Source organism: Lontra canadensis, unplaced genomic scaffold, assembly GCF_010015895.1.
Source record: "Lontra canadensis isolate GAN:19392208 unplaced genomic scaffold, GSC_riverotter_1.0 scaffold216, whole genome shotgun sequence".
NCBI classification, from domain to species: Eukaryota; Metazoa; Chordata; class Mammalia; order Carnivora; family Mustelidae; genus Lontra; species Lontra canadensis.
In genome coordinates, this window is record NW_022631210.1 from 401307 (window position 1) to 429177 (window position 27871).

The 27871-nt window shown below is 38.5% G+C and overlaps 1 protein-coding gene across 2 annotated transcripts in view; it reads right to left on the minus strand.

Annotated features, from left to right (window-relative positions):
* KLF8 (Kruppel like factor 8) overlaps positions 1 to 27871 on the minus strand; it is a 295796-nt gene that overhangs the window by 46439 nt on the left and 221486 nt on the right. For both annotated transcript variants that reach the window (XM_032848969.1, XM_032848968.1), the window contains exon 3: positions 323 to 887. In XM_032848969.1, the coding sequence (XP_032704860.1) occupies positions 323 to 887 (565 nt within the window). The remainder of the gene's footprint in view (positions 1 to 322; positions 888 to 27871) is intronic.

Here is a 27871-nt window from a genome sequence, read left to right on the forward strand (position 1 = left end):
AGTATTTCACTCAAATATATGTATGCACCAATTTGAGAGTCCTGGACTAAACAAAAGAGCATCATTGCACATCTTTTTTTTTTTATCTTAATTTAATTTTATATTTTAGTGTTCCAAGATTCATTGTTTATGCACCACACCCAGTGCTCATTGCACATTCTTAAGCACTGAAGAGACATGATAAAAAATAGTATTTATAAATATTCTTGAAGCTGTGTGCACAAATAATTAAAAGGGGTGAAAAGAGATAGGAAATAGGACATTTCCAAAAGAGAATAGATGGAGGAAGTCAAGGCCCAGAAAGAGGCACACTGAAGCTTACCTGATCCAGAATTTTTACCATCTCCTCCAATGAGTGGGACTGTAATGGCTGCAGGGCCCCCATCTGCAGGCAAAGTAGTATACACCATGGGCAGTGACTGTACTACAAGTGGGATGGTATTCAGGGCACCCAACTTATTTGGTAGCCTGACTGAGGGCATGGTGTGAATCACATGTAAGATCTGCTGGCCACCAGTGCTCTGAGAGGAGGACAGGATAGAGCCTGAAGTCAGAACTGTAGGGGCATTTGCTGATGTGCCTGTGTTAGATGTTGAAGTGGACCCTAAAAGTGTCTGGAGAGCAGGCTGTGGCTTGGTAGGGTGTACTGGAGCATGCAGCAGGCTGGCAGGCTGGAGAGAAGCCTTGGGCTTGTGAAAAGAGAGGTCAACTGGTTCCATCTGGGGCAGGTTGAAATCATTATCCAGAAGTTCTTCTGGGGGCTCAATCTTGATGTCACTAATTAGTGATGAGTTCTCCATAGGATTGGCATCCAGGAATGGTGGAGATGTCATCTTCTCTCTGTTTGCTGACTGAGGAGGATCTCTGATACAAATAGAGCCAGTGACCTTAAATAAATGAATGAATGAAAGGTGCAAAATAGTGAGTACCCTGAAGAAGAGACATGTGAACCATGAAAACAAGAAATCTGTATTTTCTTCTCATGGAGAGAATACATAGGGATTTGAGAGAAGTGAGGCTGGTGTATGAAGAAAAAAGAAGGGAAACTTTACTGAACACTAGTACCAGGCACGGCATCAGGCAATTGATACAAATTATTTCATTTAATCTTTATAATAACCATATAACATTACTTAAAGTCAACATTTTCTGCATCTCAACTGTAAGTACTATGCTAAGCCCAGTGAGGGCAAATGCAAGAGTTTACCCATGAAGTGCATACTAACATACTAACTATAATGATAGAATAATATGAATAGCTTAATAGTCACACCATAATAAGTGATGCAACAGAGATATAAAGCAGGGCATTTTAGAAGAAGAAAAAAGAAAAATTAATTCTGTCTAAACAAGATGAGAGAAGGCTTCAAGGAGATAGAGCTATTATATATGGATCTTAGAGAATTGATAAGAATTCTTTAGGCAGAGAAGGGGTAAGATATATTGCTGTCTACAGAGATATAGCAACAGACAATATGCTTAGGGAATAATGATACAGTATTGTCAGTTGTATTATATGCAAAACCAAAGTATCCAACTTTTAAATTAAAAAGTATGAATTAAATGACCATTTTATAGGTAACGTACTTTTTAAAAACCCATAGTACCTCAACCTAGTTAAAAATTCCTAAAAATTCCATTAATGTAAAGGTTAATGATACTGTGAATTGTGTATGCTATTGCCAAACAACACCATGGACCTTGAAGATGGTCTTGGAAATAATGGTACTATTTTATTCTGTTAACAAAATAAGACCTCATTCTCTATCACAATTAGATTTGGGTTATAGGAGTTTTATTTTTCTAATTGTTTTTATTAACATATAATGTATTACTTGCCCCAGGGGTACAGGTCTGTGAATCATCAGGCTTACACATTTCACAGCACTCACCATAGCACATACCCTCCCCAATGTCCAAAACCCAACCACCCTCTCCCTACCCTTCTCCCCCTCATTAACCCTCAGTTTGTTTTGTGAGATTAAGAGTCTCTTATGGTTTGTCTCCCTCCTGATCCCATCTTGTTTCATTTTTTCCTTCCCTATCCCCTCACAAACCACCCCCCCGCCTCTCAAATTCCTCATATCATAGAGACCACATGATAATTGTCTTTCTCTGGTTGACTTATTTTGTTCAGCATAATACCCACTAGTTCCATCCATGTCATTGCAAATGGCAAGATTTCATTTTTAATGGCTGCATAGTATTCCAGTGTGTGTGTGTGTGTGTGTGTGTGTGTGTGTGTGTGTGCGTGCGCCACATCTTCTTTATCCATTCATCTTGATGGACATATAGGTTCTTTCCATAGTTTGGCTATTGTGGACATTGCTGCTATAAACATTTGGGTGCACGTGTCCCTTCTGATCACTATATTTGTGTCTTTAGTGTAAATACCCAGTCATAGGGTAGCTCTATTTTCAACTTTTTGAGGAGTCTCCATGCTGTTTTCCAGAGGGGTTATAGGAGTTTTAAATTATGAAAGATGCTCAATAATGCATCCCTTACACAAAATAAAACTATCCTTTATTTTTGCATATTAGGAATATGATGGAAAGTTGAGTTTGAGGAAAAGCTGGGCTATAAAATATAATTATTTCAAAGACCGGAGTGACATGTGCAGAGTTATTTTTGTGGGAATTAACTAGCTCCTCAATGAAGGAAAAATAAGTGCATACAAAGAGACCAAAAAGAAAGTAAGAGGGAAAATATTGGTGACACATTTATGAGACAATTGGAAAAAATTGAATATTGACAGGATATTGGATGATATTTAAGAATTATTGTTAATGTTTATAGATTTGATATAGATTGTTGGAAGATGGCAGGAGTAGGAGGACCCTAGACTCTCCTTGCTCCATGGATACAACTAGATAACTACCAAATCATCCAAAATAATCAAGAAATTGATCTGAAGACTAGCAGAACAAACTCCATGACTAAAAGTAGAGAAGAGGCCACATCAAAGAAGGTAGGAAGACTGGAGATGTGGTTTGGGAGAGAAATGGATTGCGGTGGCTGCAGTGAGGAGGGAGCCACAGTCATGGAAGAGGGTGAGAGACAGACTAACACACATGGAGTGCACAAATAACAGTTGGCATGGAAAGTGAGAGGGGCTGAATTTTAAGACTTCTGACAACAAGTGGAACTTAAACTGCAGAGTTTTAAAGGTCAACAATCTGGATAGCATTGTACTGCTCTTGGAGAGAAGGCAGGGAAACAACTTGTGGAAATAGAGCATGGAGACAGTGACCTGAGGAGCACCTGAGGCACAGAGTAGGGAGGTTATTTGCTCATTTCAGAGTGCATTCCACAGAGGCAGCATTCATGGAGAGACCCTCTGGGAACAAAGGAACTGGCTAGAGCCATTTCCCACACCTTCTCTTCAGCAAAAGTACAGGGCCACCTGAAAGAACAAGCCCAGGACCAATGCTCACTGCCTAACTTGTTACACCAAAGCCCCATGCTCCAGAAATCATCCTCTCCCAGTCTTGCCCTGTAAGACCCACTTCTCTAGAAGACAGGCACAAACCCTTGCTTACACTGTGTCCCCCAACCCAGAAGATTTGCAAAGCCTTGGTTCTAGTCGTGGTGATGACAGCTCTTATTTCACAAGCAGACCAGAGTACACCTAGTTAAAATATGTCACATTCATCCCAGGGCCAAATACTTCTCACAACAGGGAAAGACAGCCTCTGGAACTATTGGCCTGAAGGATAAAGCAGCTCAGACAAAACAGCAGTGCACATGCAGAACACATCAGTATGTGTTCTGCATGTGCACTCCCAGATGTGCCAAGCCCTGGGAAACAAAGGACACACAGCAGGGCACTACAAGTGACAGGCTGGAGGTAGGCAACATAAAGGCAGTAAAAATGAATATTTCTGTAAAAAAAAAAAAGTCAAGGAACTCACCAAAAAAAGGATGAAAAAATCTATCAAAATTTACCTTGAACATGGAGAGGAGAAGAGTAAAGGGTGGGTTCAAATGTAAACAACCATCAACTTCATATAGACTGCTATATGCAGAAATGGTTATATACAAATTTAATGGTACCCATACAACAAAAAGACTAAGTATGCAAAGAAGAGAGAGAAAGAAATCCAAATACACCACTACAGAAATCCAGAAAAGGATGAGCAAGAGAGAGAGAGAAGGATCAGAGAGAAAATCTTCAGAAATAACAACATAACAAAAAAATAAAATGACAATAAACCACGTATCTATCCCTGACTGGATTGAATGTAAATGGAGTAAATGCTCCAGTAGGAAAAAAAAAATAAGGTCATAGAATGGATATTTAAAAAAAAAAAGACCTATCTACATGCTGCCTACAAGGAGACTAATTTTAGACCTAAAGACATTGGCAGATTAAAAGTGCAAGAACTGAGGAATATCTGTCACACAGATGGATGTCAAAAGAAACCTGTAGTAGCAATATTTATATTGGACAAGCTAGATGTTAAAACAGACACTGTAACAAGAGACAAAAAAGGACACTGCACAATAATAAGGAGGACAATGAAACAAGAACATAAAACAATTGTAAATATTTATGCACCCAGTATAGGAGCACCCATATATATATAAAAATTAATAACAAACATAAAGGACCTAATTGATAATAATACAATACTGTAGGGGCGTTTAACACCCCATTTACAACAATGGACACATCATCTAAAAAGAAAATCAACAAGAAAATAATGGCTTTGAAATAACAAATTGGAACAGAAGGACTTAACAGATATATTCATAATATATACTCAAAAATAGAATACACATCTTTTTGAAATGCACATGGAACATTATCCAGAATAGAAAATATAATAGGCCACAAAATAAACCTCAATAAATTCAAGAAGTTCAATGACATATTATGTGACTTTTCTGACCACAACATTATGAAACTATAAGACAAATACAAGAAAAAATATGGAAAGAACACAGATATATGGAGGTCAAGTAACATGTCACTAAACAATGGGTCAACCAGGAAATCAAAGAAGAAATTAAAAAGTATAAGAAAATGAAAAACGGAGAGAGAAGAGGGGCAAGATGGCAGAGAAGTAGGAGACCCTGTTTCAACTGGTCCCTTAGAGTAAGCTAACTATCTACCAGAACACTCTGAACACCCATGAAATCAGCCTGGGTTGTAAGATTATATATTCTGGATCTCTATGATGACAGAAGACATCCGTGGAGAGGTAAAGCAGAGTGGGAATGCTCGAACTATTACTATTATTGAGGATAAACAGAAGGGGGAGGGAACCACCAGAAGTGACCCATTAGAAAATAATACCACATACGAAAGTGCCCTGTGATTGGGGACCAGCATTAACTTGGAGTGAGGTTAAAGCACTCAAAAAAGGCAAAAGATCTTAAGGGGCAGCTGGTAGAATTGGGCAGTCATGGGAACAGGCCTAAGCCCACAGACCCTGGATGGCCACCACTGGCGACCATCCCTTCCAGAGAAAGTCCTGCGGAGTTTCCAGTCCATGGTCCCTGAGCTTGTGGCTTTCTGCTGCTTGCACCACTGCTCCACTAGGAGCACTCCCCTTCTGCCCACACCTGATCCCTGGTATGGGAGCTAGCTGGCAGTGTCTAGGAACATGGCCTTCTGCGACTGGCTGAGGGCCTGAATGCTACCACTCTGTGCCTGAGAGAACCAGACAACAGTCCCAGCAAAAGCAGCCACCAGAGGCAGGCTCCCTGGAAAGATATTGCTCTTTTTAGCAGTATAGGGGTGCAGAGACAAGTGGGGGCATCGGGCGAATACTGAGACAAGGCTGGGTGTGCACACCGCCTGTGGGAGGTTGCACTGTTCAGCGGAGTTTGCAGAGGGGGAGTCTGTGTGTTCTGGACATTCAGGAGAACAGTCTGAGGGTTCTATCTGAGGAGGAAGTCTGGGTTCAGACAGATTCTTTCTTTACTCTGACCCCCTGAAAAGCCACAAAAAGCTGCCAAAGAACAAAAACCTCCAGAGAACAAAAACCAAAAAAAAAAAAAAACACATTTGCACAGACTGCAGCCCCTTGATAACCTGCAGGACAACTCAATCCAAGCAAGACTGACGGGAAAACAGTGCACCCGGCCCCTCTCCCAGAAGGCAAGCCAAAAGAACAAGAGGAAAACCACCACAGGGTTCCTATGAAACTGTAAAACCCCAGCATCAGGGGAAAACAATATGTTAAGCTATTAAGCTTTCTGTATTGCCCTGAAACCTGTATATTTCATAAATACAACTTTTTAAATTCATTCTCACAATTCTTGTTCTTTTAATTTTTTAAACCTACTTACCATCACAACAAGAGGTTTAATAAACATATTCCATAATAACTTTTTAAATAGAACTTTTTCATACATATACCTGGGTTTCTTTTTCTTTTCTTTCTTTTTCTTTTCTTTCTTTCTTTCTTTCTTTCTTTTTTTTTTTTTTGTTAATATACATGTAGATATCCGCTGCAGGTAATCCTCTTTCCCTATTCAATACTACCTTTATATATAAAGCAGTTTTAATTTCCCCATATCTCTGAAAAGTTGAGTCCTTTAACAAAGATATCAAGATACACCCAGGAAGAACCAAAATAACCTTCCACCCTCCCATCTTCTTCTGTCAGTGTTTCTGTGTATTCGTTTTTGTTCTATTATATAAATCTTATTCTTGGGGTTCATTTTGACTGGGTTCTGCATTTTATTCTTGTCATTTTCTTTGGTTGGTCATTTTGTTTGTTCATTTTTCTTTACATAACTCATAAATCTTATTTTGGGGGTTCATGTCAGCTGGGTTCTCTCTTTTTTTTCCTCTTTTTTCTCTCTTTTTATTTTTTTTCTTTCTTTTTGGTGGTGACTTCCATCACTCCAAAACTTTCTGGGGTGCACCTTCCCTGGATCGTGGTTGATATATTCGGCTATACATCCCCTCAACCACCTGTCATCAAAATGACTAGAATAAGGAACACCTAACAGGAAAAATTCAGAGACTGTGCCCTCTGCCAGAGAACTACTGGATATGGACATAAACAGTATGTCAGAAAGGGACTTCAGGGAAACAATTATCCAGTCAATAGCTAGCTTAGAGAAACCCATTAGTGACAACAAAGAATCTCTGAGGGCGGAAGTGAGAGCCAACCTGGAAGAAGTTAAAAGTGCTATCAATGATATCCAACCTAATCTAAATACTCTAAGAGCAAAGGTAACTGAGGCAGAAGATAGAACTAGTGATCTAGAGGACAAACTGATAGAGAAAAAGGATCAGGAGGAGGCCTACATCAAACAGCTTAGAAGCCATGAAAACAGAATGAGGGAAATAAATGACACAATGAAACGTTCCAATGTCAGAATTATTGGGGTCCCTGAGTGGGTGGAGAAAGAGAAATGACTAGAATATATAGTTGAACAAATTCTGGATGAAAATCTCCCCAATTTGGAGAATGGTACAAGCGTTCATATCCTAGAGGCAGAAAGCAAAACCCCCAAGATTAAGGAATCTAGAAAGATGTTGAGGCACTTAATTGTGAAACTGATGCATCATAATTTTAGACAAGAGCTTCTGAGGGCAGCTAGGGGTAACAGATTCCTTAGGTACAGAGAAAGGTCCATCAGAATAATGTCAGACCTGTCCACAGAAACCTGACAAGCCAGCAAGGGCTGGCAAGACATATTCAGGGCAATAAATGAGAAGAACATGCAGCCAAGAATACTTGATCCAGCAAGGTTGACATTGAAAATGGTTAGGGAGATAAAGAACTTCCAAGACTGACAAGGTTTAAAAGAGTATGTGACCACCAAGCCAGCACTACAAGAAATATTAAAGGAGGTTTTATAAAAGAAGAAAGAACACAAGAATGACAAAGAATAGAAATTTACAGTGACAATCTACGGAAACAACAACTTCACAGGCAACATGATGTCAATAAAAACGTAACTTTCAATAATCATTCTCAACATTAATGGCCTAAATATTCCCATAAAATGGCACAGGGTTGCAGATTGGATAAAATGACAGGACCCGTCCATATGCTGTCTACAAGAGACACATTTAGAACCTAAAGATACATCTGAATGAAAGTGAAGAGATTTAAAAGGACATTTCATACCAATGGGCCTCAAATGAAAGCTGAGGTATCAATTCTCAGGTCAGATAAATTAGATTTTAAACTAAAGACTGTAGTCAGAGATACATAAGGACACTACATTATTCTTAACGGGACTATTCACCAAAAAGATCTAACAATTATAAATATGTGTGCCCCCAATATGGGAGCAGCCAACTACATAAACCAACTGTTAATCAAAATAAAGAGTCATATTGATATGAATACATTAATTGTAGGGGATCTTAACATGCCACTCTCAGTAACAGACAGACCATCCAAAGAGAAAATCAATAAAGAAACAAGATCTTTGAATGACACATTGGACCAGATGGACCTCATAGGTATATACAGAACAATCCACCCTAAACCAACAGAATGCTCATTCTTCTCGAGTGCACAAGGAACATTCTCCAGAATAGACAATGTATGGGTCACAAATCAGGGCTCAACTGATACCAAAAGATTGAGATTATTCCCCGCATATTCTCTTACTACAATGCTTTGAAACCAGAACTCAACCACAAGAGAGGTTTGGAAGGAATTCAAACACTTGGAATCTAAAGACCACCCTGCTTAAGAATGTTTGGATCAACCAGGAAAACAAGGAACTTTAACAATTCATGGAAACCAATGAAAATGAAGACACATTGGCCCAAAACCTATGGGATACAGCAAAGGCAGTCCTAAGGGGCAAATACATAGCCATAAATTGAAAAATCCAGAACACCTTAACTCTCTTTACACATTAAAAAAATGGAAAATCAACAACAAATTAAGCCAACCCCATGCACAAGGCGAGAAATAATCAAGATTAGAGCAGAGATCAATTAGTTAGAAACTAGAGATACAGTAGAACACATTAATTAAACTAGAAGCTAGTTCTTTGAAAGAGTCTATAAGATTGATAAACTACTGGCTAAACTAATCCAAAAAAAAAGGAGAGAGAGAGATAAAGAGAGGACCCAAATTAATAAAATTATGAATGAAAGGGGAGAGATCAAGACTAATGCCAAGGAAGTAGAAAAACTCATCAGAAATTATTATCAACAGTTATATGCCAATAAGTTAAGCAACCTAGAAGAAATGGTTGCATTCCTGGAAACTCATAAACTTCTAAGCCAGAAATGGAGAAACTGACAATTTGAATAGAGTAATATCTAGTAACAAGATTGAAGCAGTGACCAAAAACCACCCAAAAAAACAAGAGCCCAGGACCTGTTGGATACCCTGGGGAATCCTACCATTATATTCAAAGAAGAAATAATACCTTCTGAAGCTGTTTCAAAAAATAGAAACAGAAGGGAAACTTCCAGACTCTTGTTATGAAGCCAGAATTATGATGATCCCCATATCTAGCAAAGACCCCATCAAAAAGGAGAATTTCAGACCAATTCATCCCTGATTAATATGGATGTCAAGATTCTCAACAAGATCCTAGCAAATAGGATCCATCAGTACATTATGACCAGGTAGGATTTATCCCTGGGATTCAAGGGTGTTACAACATTCACAAATCAAACAATGTGATAGAATAAATCAATAGGAGAAGAGAGAAGAACAACATGGTCCTCTCAATTGATGCAGAAAAAGCATTTGACAAAATAGAGCATGCATCTGTTCTTGATTAAAACTCTCCAGAGTATGGGGATAGAGGGAACCTTCCTCAGCTTCATAAAATCTATCTATGAAAAACCCACAGCGAATATCATTCTCAATGGGGAAAAGCTGACAGCCTTCCCTTTGAGATCAGGAACATGACAAGGATGCCCACTCTCACCACTGTTGTTCAACATAGTACTAGACATCCTAGCAATAGCAATCAGACAACAAAAAGAAATTAAAAATATTCAAATTGGCAAAGAAGAAGTCACACTCTCTCTCTTCACAGATGACATGATACTTTATATGGAAAACTGAAAACACTCCACCCTCAAACTACTAGAACTCATACAGAATTTCAGTAATGTGGCAGGATACAAAATCAATGTACAGAAATCAGTTGCTTTCTTATACAATAAGAATGAAAATATAGAAAGGGAAATCAGAGAATAGATTTCATTTACTATAGCAACAAGAACCATAAGATACCTGGGAATAAACCTAACCAAAAAGGTAAAGGATCAGTACTCGAGGAACTGTAGAACACTCATGAAAGAAATTGAAGAAGTAACAAAACGATGGAAAGGCATTCCATGCTCATGGATTGGAAGAATAAACCTTGTTCAAATGTCTATACTGCCTAGAGAAATCTATACTTTCTATGCCATCCTGATCAAAATACCAGTGATATTTTTCAAAATCCTGGAACAAACAATCCTAAAATTTGTATGGAACAAGAAGAGAGCCTGAATTGCTAAGGAAATATTGAAAAAGAATAACAAAACTGGGGGCATCATGTTGCCTGATTTCAAGCTTTACTACAAAGCTGTGATCACACCAAGACAGCATGGGACTGGCACAAAAACAGACACATCAACCAGTGGAACAGAATAGAAAGCCCAGGTATGGACCCACAACTCTATGGTCAAATAATCTTTGACAAAGCAGGAAAAAATATCCAGTGGAGAGAAGACTCTCTCTTCAATAAACGGTGCTGGGAAAATTAGAGAGCTATGTATAGAAGAATGAAACTTCACCATTCTCTTACACCATATGCAAAGATAAATTCGAAATGGATAAAAGGCCTCAACGTGAGGCAGGAATCCATCAGAATCCTAGAGGAGAACATAGGCAGTAACCTCTTCGACATCGGCCACAGCAACTTCTTTCAAGACATGTCTTCAAAGGCAAAGGAAACAAAAGTGAAAATGCATTTTTGGGACTTCATCAAGATCAAAAGCTTCTGTACAGCAAAGGAAACATTCAACAAAACAAAGAGGGAACCCACAGAAGATATTTGCAAATGATAGTACAAAGGGCTGATACCCAAGATCTATAAAAATACTCCTCAAACTCAACACTCAAAAGACAGATAATCACGTCAAAAAATGTGCAGAAGACATGAACAGACACTTCTCCAAAGAAGACATACAAGTTGGTAACACACACATGAAAAAATGTTCAACATTAGCCATCAGGGAAAGTCAAATCAAAAATCACATTAAGATACCACCTTACACCAGTTAGGATGGCAAAGATTAACAAGACAGTAAACAACATGTGTTGGGGAGGATGTGGAGTAAGGGGAACCCTCTTACACTGTTGGTGGGAATGCAAGTTGGTACAGCCACTTTGGAAAGTAATGTGGAGATTCCTCAAAAATTAAAAATAGAGCTATGCTATGACCCTTTATTGCGCTACTGGGTATTTATCCCAAAGATACAGATATCATGAAAAGAAGGTCCATATGTACCCCAATGTTCATAGCAGCAATGTCCACAATAGTCAAACTGTGGAAAGAGCCATGACTCCCTTCAACATACGAGTGGATAAAGAAGATATGACCCATACATAGAATGGAATATTATGCCTCCACCAGAAAGGATGAATACCCACGTTTTGTATCAACATGGACAGGACTGGAGGTGATTATGCTGAGTGAAATAAGTCAAGCAGAGAGAGTCAATTACCATATGGTTTTACTTACTTGTGGAGCAATAGGAATAACACCCAGGACACTAGGAGAATGAAAGGAAAAGTGAATTGGGGGATATCAGAGGGGGTGATGCACCATGAGAGTCTGTGGACACTGAGAAACAAACTGAGGGTTTTGGAGGGGAGGGGGTGGGAGTTAGGTGTGCCTGGTGGGGGGTAATAAGGAGGGCATGTATTGCATGGAGCCCTGGGTGTCGTGCATAAACAATGAATCCTGGAACTCTGAAAAAATAAAATATAATTTAAAACAAATGACAATGAAAAACAATGGTCCAAAGCTCTTGGGATGTAGCAAATCTGTTCTAAGAGGGAAGTTTACAGCAGTACAGGCCTAGCTCAAAAAGCATGAAAAATCTCAAGCCAACAGCTGACCTTACACCTTAAGAAGCTAGAAGACAGAAAGCAAACAAAACCTGAAACCAGGAGAAAGAAGGAAATAATAAAGATTAGAGCAGAAAAATGGACCAGAACAATGAAACTTGGAGGTGGTTGTTTGAAAAAAAAAAAAGATAAACTTGAATCTCTGGTCAGACATATCAAGAAAAAAGAGAAAAGTCAAATGAACAGAATAACAAATGATAGAGGAGAAATAACAAATAACACCATAGACATACAAACCATCATGAGAGAATATTATGAAAAACTATGTGGTAACAAATTGGACAACCTGGAAGAGATGGGCAGATTCCTAGAAACATAAAAACTACTACGACTGAAAGAGGAAGAAATAGAAAATTTGAACTGACCAATAACCAGCAAAGAAATTGAATTAGTATTAAAAAAACTCCCAACAAATAAAAACCCAGAAACAGGGAGCTCGCAGGTTAATTTTGCCAAACATTTAAAGAGTTAGTAAGAAAGATACCAAGGGGGAGGTAAAGATGACAACATAGTAGTAGGACCCTATGCTTACCTGGTCCCTTGAATACAGCTAGGGAAATATCAAATAATTTTGAACTCCCAGGAAACCGATTTCAGGACTGAGAGAACAAACTGCACAACTAGAGGGAGAAAAGAAGCTATGTCATGAAGGTGGGAGATGCAGAGACATGATTTGTGTGAGAAAAGAATCACCAGTGCTGTGGAGGGGATGGAACCCTGATCACAGAGAGGGGAGACACAAAGAGAGAGAGAGAGTGAACAGAGCACAGGCCATTGCACAAGAAAAACACTTCTCCAAAACCACTGATGAGGAAAAGAACAGGGGTTGACTACTGGAAGATTTAGAAGTAGTGGAGCTCAAACTAAAGTTTTGGAAGTCTGCACCATCCTTAGTGGAGCCTGGTGGGTGTAGAGTTGTTTCTGTGGAGAAGGAGACAGAAGCCTGGGAGCAGACAGCATGGTCTGAGGATCCCCTAGGTTGCACTGGGAGAGACAGTTTCCCTTCCTGGAGTGCATTGGGTAGAGATGGTTCTGCTTCTCCAGGGGAAAAAAGGCCTGTAGGTGCGACTCTGCTGCCCCATTCATTAACACAGGAGTAAAGACACCTGATGAGGGCAGCTAACCTGGTCATTAGCTCTCAGCTGCACTTTACCATAAACTCCAAGCCCCTGTGGTTCCTGCGATTGCCCTTCTAGGACAAACCAGCACCAGCCATAGTGTGGTGAGACCATCCCCCAGGGGATTAATATGGGTCCCTGTTGCACCAGGGCCCTAAAGTTTAGAGTTTTGAAACCTCACCAGTGTGCCTGAAATAAAACAGAGGAGCACTGCATAGCCAAGTGGGAAGAGAGATCAGACACAGAGAAGGTGAAGGCTGGGAACTGAGGGATCCCTGGAACATGCAAGTGAGGATTGTTTGCTCTTCAGTGAGGGCTTCCTGAATAGATAGGCATGAACTCCCAACTCCAGATGAAAGCTGGCTGATGTGATTTTCCCCCTTCCCATCAGCACTGATGGACTTCAGTGAACATTACAGCACCTACAATGGAGGCTTGAGCCACTAAGACAAAGCCCTGCCCCCCAAGCTCTCTGCAGGTGCTGCTGAGCTAAGGCAAGTATGCCTGAGACCCAGAGCAACAGCAGGCTCCTCCTGCAAAAAACCAAACTCCCCACATGAGCCAAGTCTACTGACCATACAGTGCTACAAACTTTCGCCTCTAGGGGAAATAGGATCTAGATCCTTTTTTTAAATTAACATATGATGTAATATTTGTTTCAGGTGTACAGGTCTGTGATTCATCAGTCTTACACAATTCACAACACTCACCATAGCACATACCGTTCCCATTGTAGATCCCCAGCCACCCCATCCCTCTTACCCCTTCCCCTCCAGCAACCTTCAGTTTGTTTCCTGAGATTGAGTCTTTTTTTTTTTAAGATTTTATTTATTTATTTGACAGACAGAGATCACAGGCAGGCAGAGAGGCAGGCAGAGAGAGGAAGGGAAGCAGGCTCCCTGATGAGCAGAGAGCCCGATTCGGGACTAGATCCCAGGCCCCTGGGATCATGACCTGAGCCGAAGGCAGAGGCTTTAACCCACTGAGCCACCCAGACGCCCCTGAGTTTAAGAGTCTTTTATGGTGTGTCTCCCTCTCTTGTTTCAAATTATTTCATTTTTCTCTCCCTTCCCCTATCATCCTCTGTTCTGTTTCCCAAAATCCTCATATCAGTGAGATCATATAAATGTCTTTCACTGATTGACTTATTTCACTTAGTATAATAGCTTCTTGTGCCATCCATGTTGTTGCAAATGGCAAGACTTCGTTTTTTACTTTTATGGCTGCATAATATTCCATTATATAGATAGATATAAATAGATGAGAGAGATATAGATATAGATACAGATATAGATAGAAGTAGAGATACACTTTCATTCATCTGTTGATGGACATCTGGGATCTTTGCATAGCTTGGCTATTGTGGAAATTGCTGCCACAAACATTGGAGTACACATGCCCCTTTGTATGACTATATTTGTATCTTTGTTGCAAATATCCAGTAGTGCAATTGTTGGGTCGTAGGGTAGCTCTATTTTCAATTTTTGAGAGACCTCCATACTGTTCTCTAGAGTGGCTGCACCAGCTTGCATTCCCACCAACAGTGTAGGAGGGTTCCCCTTTCTCCAGATTCTCGCCAAAACCTATCATTTCCTGACTTGTTAATTTTAGCCATTCTGACTGGTGTGAGGTGGTATCTCACTATGGTTTTGATTTGTATTTCTCTGATGCCGAGTGATATTGAGCACTGTTTCATGTGTCTTTGGCCATTTGGATGCCTTCTTTGCAGAAATGTCTGTTCCTATCTTCTGCCTGTTTCTTGATTGGATTATTTGTTCTTTTGGTGTTCAGTTTGATAACTTCTTTATAGATTTTGGATACTAGCTCTTTACCTGATGTCATTTGCAAATATCTTCTCCCATTCTGTCAGCTGTCTTTTGGCTTTGTTGACTGTTTCCTTTGCTGTGCAAAAGATTTTTATCTTGATGAAGTCCCAATAGCTAATTTTACACATTGCTTCCCTTCCCTTTGGTCATGTTAGTAGGAAGAAGGTGTTGTGGTTGAGGTCAAATAAGTTGCTGCCTGTGTTCTCCTCAAGGATGTTGATGGGTTCCTGTCTCACATTGAGGACTTTCATCCATTTCAAGACCATATTGTGTGTGGTGTAAGGAAATGGTCCCGTTTCATTCTTCTGCATGTGGATGTCCAATTTTCCCAACATTTGTTGAAGAGACTGTCTTTTTTTCCCATTGAATATTCCTTCCTGCTTTGTCGAAGATTAGCTGACCATTGAGTTGAAGGTGCATTTCTGGGGTATCTATTCTGTTCCATGGATCTATGTGTCTGTTTTTGTGCTAATACCATACTGTCTTGATGATCAGAGTCTTGTAATAGAGCTTAAAGTCTGGAATTGTGATGTCTCCAGCTTTGGCTTTCTTTTTCAACATTCCTCTGGGTATTCAGGATTTTTTCTGGTTCCATATAAATTTTAGGATTATTTGTTCCATTTCTATCAAAAAAGTTAATGGTATATTGATAGGGATTGCATTAAATGTGTAGATTGCTCTAGGTAGCATAGACATTTTCACAATATTTTTTTTCCATCCAAACCATGAGCATAGAATGTCTTTCCATTTATTTATGTCTTCCTCAATTTCTTTCATGAGTAATCTATAGTTTTCTGAGTACAGATTTTTTGCCTCTTTGGTTAGATTTATTCCTAGGTATATTATGGTTCTAGGTACAATTATAAATGGGATCAAATCCTTAATTTCTCCTTTTTCTGTCTTGTTGTTGGTGTATAGAAATGCAACTGATATTTATGCATTGATTTTATATACGGACACTTTCCTGAATTCCTGTATGAGTTCTAGCAGTTTTGGGGTGGAGTCTTTTGGGTTTTCCACATAAAGTACCACATCATCTACAAAGAGTGATAGTTTGTCTTCTTTGTTGATTCAGATAATTTTATTTCTTTTTGTTGTCTGACTGCTGAGGCTAGGAGTTGTACTACTCTCTTGAATAGCAGTCATGATAGTTGACATCACTGCCATGTTTTTGACCTTAGGGGGAAAGCTCTCAGCTTTTCTCTGTTGAGAAAGGTGTACACTGGGGGTTTTTAATAGATGGGTTTTATGATATTGAGGTATGCACCCTCTATCACTATACTGTGAAGAGTTGTGATCAAGAAAGCATATGGTACTTTGTCAAATGCTTTTTCAGTGTCTATTGAGAGTATCATATGGTTCTTATTCTTTCTTTTATTAATGTATCATATTACATTGATTGATTTGTGGATGTTGAACCAATCTTGCATCCCAGGAATAAATCCCACTTTGCCATAGTGAATGATCCTTTTAATGTACTGTTGGATCCTATTGACTAGTATTTTGGTGAAAATTTTTGCATCCATGTTCATCAGGGATACTAGTCTGTAATTCTCCATTTTAGTGGGGTCTTTGTCTGGTCTTGGGATCAAGGTAATCCTGGCCTCATAAAAAGTGTTTGGAAGTTTTCCTTGCATTTCTATTTTTTTGGAACAATTCAGGAGAATAGGTATTAATTCTTCTTTAAATCTTTGGTAGAATTTGCCTGAGAAGCATTGGCCCTGGGATCTTTTTTGTTGGGAGATATTTGATTACTGCTTCAATTCCCTTATGGGTTATAGGTCTGTTCATGTTTTCTATTTCTTCCTGGTTCAGTTTTAGGTTATATGTCTCTAGGAATGCATCCATTTTTTTTTCCAGATTGTCTAATTTGCTGGCGTATAGTTGTTCATAATAGGTTCTTATAATTGTTTGTATTTTTTTTTTTTTTTGGTGTTGGTTGTGATCTCTTTCATTCATGATTTTCTTTATTGGAGCTCTCTCTCTCTCTTTTCTCTTTTTGAAAAGTATGTCCAGAGGTTTATGAATCTTATTAACTCTTTCAAAGAGCTAGTGTCTAGTTTGGTTGATCTGTTCTACTGTTTGTTTGTTTGTTTTTGTTTCGATTTCATTGATTTCTGCTCTGATCTTTGTTATTTCTCTTGCCTGCTCAGTTTAGGTTTTGTTTGCTATTCCTTCTCCAGCTCCTTTAGATGTAGGGTTATGTTTCGTATTTGAGACTCTTCTTGTTTCTTGAGAAAAGCCTGTAATGCTATATACTTTCCTCTTAGGACCACCTTTGCTGCATCCCAAAGATTTTGAACAGTTGTGTTTTCATTTTCATTTGTGTCCATGATTTTTTAAAAAATTCTTCTTTAATTTCCTGGTTGACCCATTCATTCTTTAGTAAGATGCTCTTTAGCCTTCATGTATTTGAGTTCTTTCCACCTTTCTTCTTGTGCTTGAGTTTTAGTTTTAAAGCATTGTGGTCTGAAAACATGCAGGGAATGACCCCAATCTTTTGGTACCAGTTGAGACCTGATTTCTGATCCAGGAGGTGATATTTTCTGAAGAATGTTGTAATATTTTTTCTGTTGCCTTAAAATGGAATGCTCTGAATATATCTGTGATGTCCATCTGGTCCAGTGTGTCATTTAAAGCCTTTATTTCCTGTTGTTCTTTTGGTTAGATGATCTGTCCATTTCAGTGAGGGAGGTGTTAAAGTCCCCTACTATTATTGTATTATTGTCAATGTGTTTCTTTGATTTTATTATTAATTGGCTTATATAATTGGCTGCTCCCACGTTAGGGGCATAGATATTTAAAACTGTTAGATCTTCTTGTTGGACAGATTCATTAAGTATGATATAATATACTTCCTCATCTCTTATTATGGCCTTTGTCTTAAAATCTAATTTGTGTAATATAAGGATTGGCACCCCCAGCATTCTTTTTATATGCATTAGCATGGTAAATTGTTTTCCACCCTCTCACATTAAATCTGGAGGTGTCTTTGGGTCTAAAATGAGTTTCTTACAGACAGCATATCGATGGGTCTTGATTTTTAATCCATTCTGATACCCTGTGTCTTCTGACTGGGGCATTTAGCCCATTTACATTCAAGGTAACTATGGAAAGATATGAATTTAGTGCCATTGTAATGCCTGTAAGGTGTCTGTTACTGTATGTTGTCTCTGTTCCTTTCTGGCCTACGTTACTTTTAGGCTCTCGCTTTGCTTAGAGGACCCCTTTCAATATTTCCTGTAGGGCTGGTTTGGTGTTTGCAAATTCTTTTTGTTTTTAATTGTCTTGGAAGCTTTTTATCTCTCCTTGTATTTTTGATGACAGCCTAGCTAGATATAGTATTCTTGGCTGCATATTTTTCTCGTTTAGTGCTCTGAATATATTATGCCAGTCCTTTCTGGCCTTCTGGGTCTCTGTAGATTGGTCTCTGCCAGTCTAATATTTCTATCATTGTAGGTTACAGATCTCCTGTTGTGAGCTGCTTTTAGGATTTTCTCTTTGTCTCTGAGACTTGTAAGGTTTACTACGATGGGGTGTTGACCGCCCCTTTTTTTTGAGAGGTGTACTCTCTGCCTCTTGGATTTTGATAACTGTTTCCTTTCCCAAATTAGGGAACTTCTCTGCTATAATTTGCTCCAATATACCTTCTGCCCGTCTCTCTTTTACTTCTTCTGGGATCCCAATTATTCTATTGTTTCATCTTATGGTATCACTTATCTCTCAAATTCTCCCCTAATGATCCAGTAGTTATTTATTTCTCTTTTTCTTAGCTTCTTTACTCTCCATCACTTGGTCTTCTGTGTCACAAATTCACTCCTCTTTCTCATTTATCCTAGCAGTAAGAGCATCCATTTTTTATTGCACCTCATTAATAGCCTTTTTTATTTCAACTTGGTTAGATTTTAGTTCTTTTCTTTCTCCAGAAATAGATTCTCTAGTATATTCTATGTTTTTTTCAAGCAAAGATAGTATGTTTATAATCATCATTCTGAACTCTAGTTCTGACATCTTACTAATGTCCATATTGATTAGGTCCCTTGCAGTTGGTACTGTCTCTTGTTTTTGTTTGTTTTGTTGGTTTTTTTTGTGTGTGTGTTTTTGTTTTTGTTTTTTCTTGAGGTGAGTTTTTCTGTTTTGTCATTTGTCCAGAGAAGAATAGATGCATGAGAGAACAAAATGCTAAAAGGGCAACAATGAGCCCAGGAAAAGAAACACTAAATGAATCAAAAGAGACCCACAACTGGGGGAAAAAGAAAGAAAACAAAACCAAAAACAAAAGAAAATAATCAGACTGGTGAGTAGAAGAGAGCCACACATTTGATTTTTGGTGTATTTTGGTCTGTTAGAAGAAATCAGCTCCCAAAATTTTAAAGAAAGAAAACCATATGTACACAAAAATAAGGGTAAATACGATGAAGGGATGGAATAGAACTGTAAAGAAGAAAATGAAAAAAAAAGATTATAAAAGAAGAATTGATAAGGTAAGAAGTTGGCTGAAAAAAGAAAGGAAAAATTTAAAAAAAAAAGAGAGAATGTGATAAGGTGGGAGACTAAAACAAAGCCATACACTAGATTTAGGGTATATTTGGTCTGTGAGAAGATAGAGTATTTCAAAATTTTAATGAAAGAAAGAAAGAATGAAAGAAAAACAAATATATATAGCCCCCATGGTTAAATACAATGAAGGGACAGAACATGACAGTAAAAATGAAAATTTAAAAAGATTTTAAAACAGGTATTGATAAGATGTTGGTTAAAATAGGAAAAAGGAAAAATTCAAAAATAATTAGGAAAAGAAAAAATAAGGAAAATTTTAAAAATTTAACTTTGAAAGACTAAAAATTTAACTTTGAAAGACTAATCATGGGGGGGAAAGCCATGAATTCTATGTGCTGTATTCTCCTAGTGTTGGAGTTTTGCAGTTCTAATTGATACTTAAATTTGTTCTTGGCTGGATGTTCTTACTGATCTTCTGGGGGAGGAGCTTGTTGCTTTGATCCTCAAATGTCTTTGCCCAAGGTGTAATTGTACCACCCTTGCCAGGGGACAGGCTAAGTAATCTGCCTGGGTTTGGTCTGAGTAGCTTTAGTTACATGAAAGATTTCCTTATAGCTTTGGAGGACGAGAATGAAATGGCAGCCTCCCATCTCCGGCCCCAGAGGAGCTGAGAACTCAGGGTCCCACTTCTCAGTTAGATCTCAGAGAAAAGTCATCAATGACCCCCTTTTCTCTGGTCTCTGGCTGCACTCCATGCTCACCCATCCTGTGACTGAGTGTTTCTATTTTTGGCACATGGCCCCATTTGGTGTTTCTAAACCCAGCAGATTCCTGCAATGCCCTCTCATGCTGCTTCTCCCAGTGGAGGAAGTGGGGAGGGGTATCCCTGGATCTACCACTTGTGGAGTCCCTGGTTGAAGAACAGTGGCCTGATTGTGCTGGAGATCATGGTTTATGGAAACCCTGAGCTGACAGCTCACTCCTCAACTCTGTCTGTACAGCTGGCTACCCCTCTCTGATACTTGGGAGCTTTGCAACACTCAGGAACCCTCAGTCTTTCTTTGACTCTGAGGTTCCTGAGACTACACTGTCCCATCAAGGGTTTCACCCTTTCCCCCCACTTAGCCACTGAAGCCACATCCTGGGGAACAGACTTCTAAAAGTTCTGATTTTGTGCTCTGCTGTTCTGTCACTTGTGGGGAGCTGGCTGACAAGTCTCCCACCCCTATGGTCTATCTTTCCATATATCCCCTTGGATTCACTTCTTTGCACATCCTACCTCTGGAAAGTGGTCTCTTTTCTGTTCATAGAATTGCTGCTATTCTTTTTCTGATCTCCTGTTGCGTTTGTAGGTGTTCAAAATGGTTTTATAACTATCTAGCTGAATTCCTAGGACCAGATGAAATTTAGGTCTCCCACTCCTCTGCCATCTTGCTCCTTCCCCCAGGATCTAGATTCTTTTAACACACAGACCAGAGAACACCTAGTTAAAACTCACCATACATTGGACAAGTTCCAAACACTCCCCACTGCAGATATGGAGAAACTCTGCAAAGGACTGACCTCAGGGAAACAGCAGCTAATAGAAAACAGCAGAGTAAATCAGCATATACCAGAAACACTTCCTAAAGTGCCAGGCCCTAGACAGTATAGGACCTTTTCTTAATATAGCCATTACTCTCAGTAGCAGGAAACATAACAAACTTTCATAACACATAGACAACAGAGACCTAGACAAGATGCCTAGACAGAGGAACTCACCCCAAAAGAAAACAAGAATAGGTATGGCCAGGGATCTAATAAAAACAGATGTAAGTACTATATCTGAACCAGAATTTAAAACAACAATCACAAAGATACTAGCTGGGCTTGAGAAGAACATAGAAACACCAGGGTGTTCTTTATCACAGACATAAAAGATCTAAAAATCTAGTCAGACCAAAACAAAAAGTGTTATAACCAATATGCAAAACCAGCTCTATGTAACGATCACAAGAATTGAGGAAGTGGAGAAAGGAATAAATGATATAGAAGATAAAATTATGGAAACTAATGAAGCCAAAATGAAAAGGGAGGGAAAAATATCGGATCGCAAAAGTAGATGTATCAAATTCAGCACCTCCATTAAGCATAACATTCCTATTGGAGGAATATCAGAAGAAGGAAAGGGAAAAGGGGGCTGAAGGTACATTTGAACAAATTGTTGCTGAAAACTACCCTAATCTGGGAAGAAAATAGACATCCAAATCTGGTAGGCACAGAGAACTCCCATCAGAATAAAAGAAAACAGGAGAATAGCAAGACATATGGTAATATAATTTGAAAAATCCACATATAAGGAAAAAATCCTGAAAACAGTAAGTGAAAAGAAAACCCTAAAATACAAAGGAAGAAAAATCAGGTTCACAGCAGATCTATCCACAGAAGCTTAGCCAGCCAGAAGAAAATAGCATGATATATGCAACCTGCTGAATGGGAAAAGTATGCAGTCAAAAATATTTTATTCAGCAAGGATGTCATTTAGAGTAGAAGGAGAGGTAGAGTTTCCCAGACAAACAAAAACTAAAGGAATTCATGAACATTAAACCAGCCCTGCAATAAATATTAAAGGAGACTTTTTGGGTGGCATATAAAGTCCAAGAGCAACAAAGACTAGAGAGGACCAGAGAAAATTTCCAGAAACAATGACTTTATGTGTAATACAATGGCAATAAATACATATCTATCAATAATCACTCTGAATATAAATGGACTAAATGCTTCAATCCAAAGACATAGGGTATCAGAATGGATAAACAAACAAACAAGGAAAAGTGAATTGAGGGAAATTGGAGGGGGAGATGAACCATGAGAGACTGTGGACTCTGAGGAATTAACTGAGGGTTTTGGAGGGGAGAGGGGTAGGGGTTAGGTGATTCTGGTGGTGGGTATTAAAGAGTGCATACATTGCATGGAGCACTGGGTGTGATACATAAACAATGAATATTGGAACACTGAAAAAATAAAATAAAATTACAAACAAACGAATCAGGACCTGTCTATATACTGCCTAAAAGATTCATTTTAGACTAAAGACACATGAAGATTGAAAGTGAGAGTATGGATGTCTGTGAGAGATTAATGGATGTCAAAAGAAGGCTGGAGTAGGGATGCCTGGGTGACTCATTCAGTTAAGTCGTTCTTTCGGCTTAGGTCATGATCTTATGGTTTGTGAAATCAAGCCCCAAGTCAGGATCTGGGCTGGGTGGGGAGTCCGTTTTAGGAATTCTCCACCCACCCACCCCACGTGTGCATGCATGAGCACTCTCTTGCTCTCTAGAGTAAATAAATAAATAAATAGGTATATTTTTTAAAGATTTTTTAAAATAAAAAATCCTCAAGTAGCCATAATTATATCAGACAAATTAGATTTTATATTATTTTTAAAAGATTTTATTTATTTATTTGTGTGTGTGAGAGAGAGAGCACAAGCAGAAGGAGCAGCAGGCAGAGGGAGAAGCAGGATCCCAACTGAGCAAGGAGCCTGATGTGGGACTTGATTCTGATCATACCATTCATACCGTCAAACCACAACACTATGAAACTTGAAGGAAACCACAAGGACAAAGTTTGCAAAAATCACAAATACATGGAGGTGAAAGAACATATGACTAGGGAATGAATGGGTTAACCAGGAAAGTAAAGAAGAAAGTTTAAAAATATATGGAAAGAAAGGAGTTCAGATGGAAGAGGAGTAGGGGACCCTAAGTTCATCTGGTCACTGGAATTCAGCTAGAGCTCACAAATCATTCCAAACACCTGCTAAATCAATCAGAGATCTGAGAAAAGGAATACTAAGATTCCACAAATAGAAAAGCAACTATATTTTGGAAGTTAGGAGGTGTGGAAAATTGAATCCAAGTTGATATTTCAGAGGAAAAGGCAGTGGGGCAGGAGCTGACTTAAGGAGGCTACTGCAAAGTATTATAAGCAAGAGAGCACAAAATTGGAACTTTTTTTGGGGGGGCACACCCCTAGTTGAAAAGCAATCATGTGGCAAAGTGGGGCAGAATCCCAGGTGAGATAGCATGGTCTCAGGATCCCTGGGTCACAAAAAGAATAGGGATGCCTGAGTACAGCAGAGTTCCCAGGCATCAGAGTGGGAAAGCCACCTGAAAATAGTGAATTCAGGCACCAGCTTTCTGCTTTGTGTTGCCATGAACTGTGAACAACTACATGGTCACACCACCACTCTCCTGGGAGGGGCTCAGCAAAAGGCAGAAGCATGGTGAGACCTCTCCCTCCCCTGGGAGGAACAGTGCAGGTCCACACACCCAGGAGTCCATAAAATTTGGAGACTTGAGACTCAGTTGGGTGCCTGAGATAAAAATGCTCAGTCACTGGCTGGGTGGACACAGAATTTGGACAGAAACCAGGGAGATAGAAGTAATTGACTGCTTTTCTGCAAAGGATCACTGAACAGGGGGAGGTGGGAATTTTTAGCTCTGGGGTGAGAGAGTAGAGTGCAACTGTTTTCATCCCTCCAGTTATTGCTGAAAACCTTCAGGGAGCAAAACAGCACCACATAATGGGATCTGGAGCCACTTATATTAAGCCCTACATCCTGGCAATGGAGACAAATTTCCACCAGGGCAAGAACCCTTGAGAATAAGCAAAACATGCTCCTCCACAGAAGACCAGGAAGAACAATGGGATAGCAACAAATTTATCAATCAAAGAGAAATGCAAAATTTCAGCTCTTGGGGAAAACAGTATATAACATTCATGATGTTGTTTTTTTTTAATTCTTTAATCTTTCAGTTTTATGTTTTTTTAGCTATTTTCTTATTTTTCAAATGTTTTTTTCTATCCTTTCTTAGTTTTTATTTTATATATATGTCGTACATATTATTTTTAGTTTCTGTTTGTTGTTTTGGTTTTTTTTTTTTTGTATTTTACTTTATTTTTGTGTATATATGGGCCTTTCTTTCTTTCCTATTTTGGGATCTAATTTCTTTTAAAAAGGAAACCAAAATACACCCACGATCTAGTTTATTGTTTTGTACTGTTTTCTTTCTGGTTTGATTTTTTCATATTTATTTTGCTTTTGTTTTCTTCTCGTTGTTTTATTATTTTTTTTTCTGCGGTTGTTGTTAGTATTGTTGTCTTTTCTCTTTCTTCTAATCTTTTCTGGACATAATGACAAAACACAGAAATTCACCACAAAAGAAAGAATAGGAGGTAGTACTCACTACCAGGTATCTAATCAATATGGATATAAGTAAGATGTCAGAACTAGAATTTAAAACAATAATTGTAAAGATACTAGCTGGGATTGGAAAAAAACATAGAAGACAGTGGAGAATCCAGAAATAAAAGAACTAAAATTTAAACAAGCCATAATTTAAAATGCTATTACTGAGATGCAGTCAAAAATGGACTCTCTAACAAGAATAAATGAGTCAGAGGGGAGCATCAGTGGGATAGAAGACAAAATGATGGAAAATAAGGAACCTGAAAAGAAGAGAGAGAGACAAATATTGGATCACAAAGGGTGTCTTAGAGAACTCAGAGAATCTATACAGAGAAATAATATCTAGATAATAGAAGTCCCAGAAGGTGAAGAAAGAGAAGGGTAGGGCAGAGGTTTATTTGAATAAATTATAGTTGACAATGTCCCTAATCTAGGGAAGGAAACAGGCATTCAAGACAAGGAGGCACAGAGAACCTACCTCAAAATCAATAATAGGTCAACACCTGAAGACATAATAGTGAAGCTTGCAAATTTCAGAGATAAGGAGAAAATAATGAAATCATCTTGGGACAAGCGGTCCTTAACCTACAATGGTGCAAACATAAGAATAGCTGCAGACTTACACACAAAGGACTGGCAGGCTAGAAACCACTGGCATGATATATTCAATGTGCTAAGTGGAAAAAATATGCAGCCTACTCAACAAAGCTGCATTCAGAACAGAAGGAGACCTAAAGGGTTTCTAGCACAAACAAAACATAGGAATTTGTCAACACTAAATGAGCCCCACAAGAAATATTAAAGGGGATCCTTTGAGCATAGAGAACCCAAAAGAACCAAAGACCAGAAATGAACAGAGAAAAATCCACAGAAACAGTGACTTTACAGATAATACAGTAGCTAAATTCAAAACTTTCAATAATTACTCTGAATGTAAATGCACTCAATGCTCCAAAAAAGAAAAAAAGACATAGAATAGCAGAATAGATTGAACACTTGGGGTGACAGAATGGATTTTTTAAAGTCCCATCAAAATGCTCTCTATAAGAGACTCATTTGGAAATCCAAGAAACCTCCAGATTTAAAGTGAGGAGGTGGAGAACAATTTATGATGCTAATGGATATCAAAAGAAAACCGGAGTAACTATCATTATATCAGAAAAACTAGATTTTAAATCAAAGATTGTAATAAGAGATGAAGGAGGACACTATAAAAAATAAAAGTATCCATCCAACAAGAAGATCTAACAATTGTAAATATTTACGCCTCTAACTTGGGCACAGCCCAATATATAACCCAATTAATAACAAACATAAAGAAACTCATTGATAACAACACAATAAAACTAGGGGACTTTAACACCCCATTCACAGCAACAAACAGATTATCTAAGAATCAACAAGAAAACAAGGGAATTGAATGACACACTGGATGGACATCACAGATATAGTCAGAGCATTTCATTTTAAAACAACAGAATAAGCATTCTTCTCCAGGGGACAGAGAACATTCTCAAGAATATCGTATACCGAGTCACAAATCAGTTCTCAATCAGTACAAAAATACTGAGATCGTACCATGCATATTTCAGACAATGTTTTAAAACTTGAACTCAATCACAAGAAAAAATTTTGAAGATCATAAATACATGCAGGTTAAAGAGCATCCTACTAAAGAATGAATGGGTCAACAAGGAAATTAAAGAAGAATTAAAAAATACATGGAAGCAAATGAAAATGAAAACATGACAGTTCAGGGGCGCCTGGGTGGCTCAGTGGGTTAAAGCCTCTGCCTTCAGCTCAGGTCATGATCCTGGGATTCTGGGATCGAGCCCCGCATTGGGCTCTCTGCTTGGTGGGGAGCTTGCTTCCTCCTCTCTCTCTCTGTCTGCCTCTCTGCCTACTTGTGATCTCTGTCTGTCAAATAAATAAAATCTTAAAAAAAAAAAAACCAACCAACCAACCAACCAAACAAACAAAAAAACCACGACAGTTCAGAAACTTTGGAATGGAGCAAAGGCAGTTTTAGGAGGGAAGTTTATAGCAATATAGGCCTTTCTCAAGAAACAAAAAGAGTCTCAAATACACAATCTAACCTTACACCTAAAGGGGCTGGAAAAACACCCCAGGAAATTAAGCCTAAATCCAGCAGGAGATGAGAAAAAATAAAGATTAGAGCAGAAATGATGATAAGAAAATCAAAAGAAGAGTAGAACACATCAACAAAACTAGGAGCTGGCTCTTTGAAACAATTAATAGGATTGATAACCCCCTATCCTGACTTATCAAAAAGAAAAAAGAAAGAACCCAGATAAATAAAATCAATGAAAGATGAGAGATCACAACCAACACCACAGAAATAAAAGCAACCATAAGACGGTATTATGAGCAATTATATGACAACAAATTAAGGAATCTGGAAGAAATGGATGCATTCCTAGAAACACATAAACTACCAAAACTGAAATGGGAAGTAATAGAAAACCTGAACAGACACATAACCAGCAAATAAATTGAATTAGCATTCAAAAATCTCCCAACAAACAAGAGACCAGGGCTGGATGGCCTCCTAGGAGAAGTCTACCAAACATCTAAAGAATAAACAGTTCAATCAAGAAATGGTCAGAAGACATGAACAAATATTTCTGCAAAGAAGACATCCAGATGGCCAACAGACACATGAAAAAGTGTTCAACATCACTTGGCATCAGGGCAATACAAATAAAAACCACACTGAGATACCACCTCACACCAGTCAGAATGGCTAAAATTAACAAGTCAGGAAATGACAGATGTTGGTGAGGATGCAGAGAAGGGGGAACCCTCCTACACTGTTGGTGGGAATGCAAGCTGGTGCAGCCACTCTGGAACAAAATGGAGGTTCCTCAAAAAGTTGAAAACAGAGCTACCCTATGACCCAGCAACCGCACTATGGGGTATTTACACTAAAGATACAAACGTAGTGATCCAAAGGGGCACATGCACCCGAATGTTTCTAGCAGCAATGTCCACAATAGCGAAACTATGGAAAGAACCTAGATGTCCATCAACAGATGAATGGATAAAGAGGAAGTGTTATATATATATATATATATATATATATATATATATATATATATATAT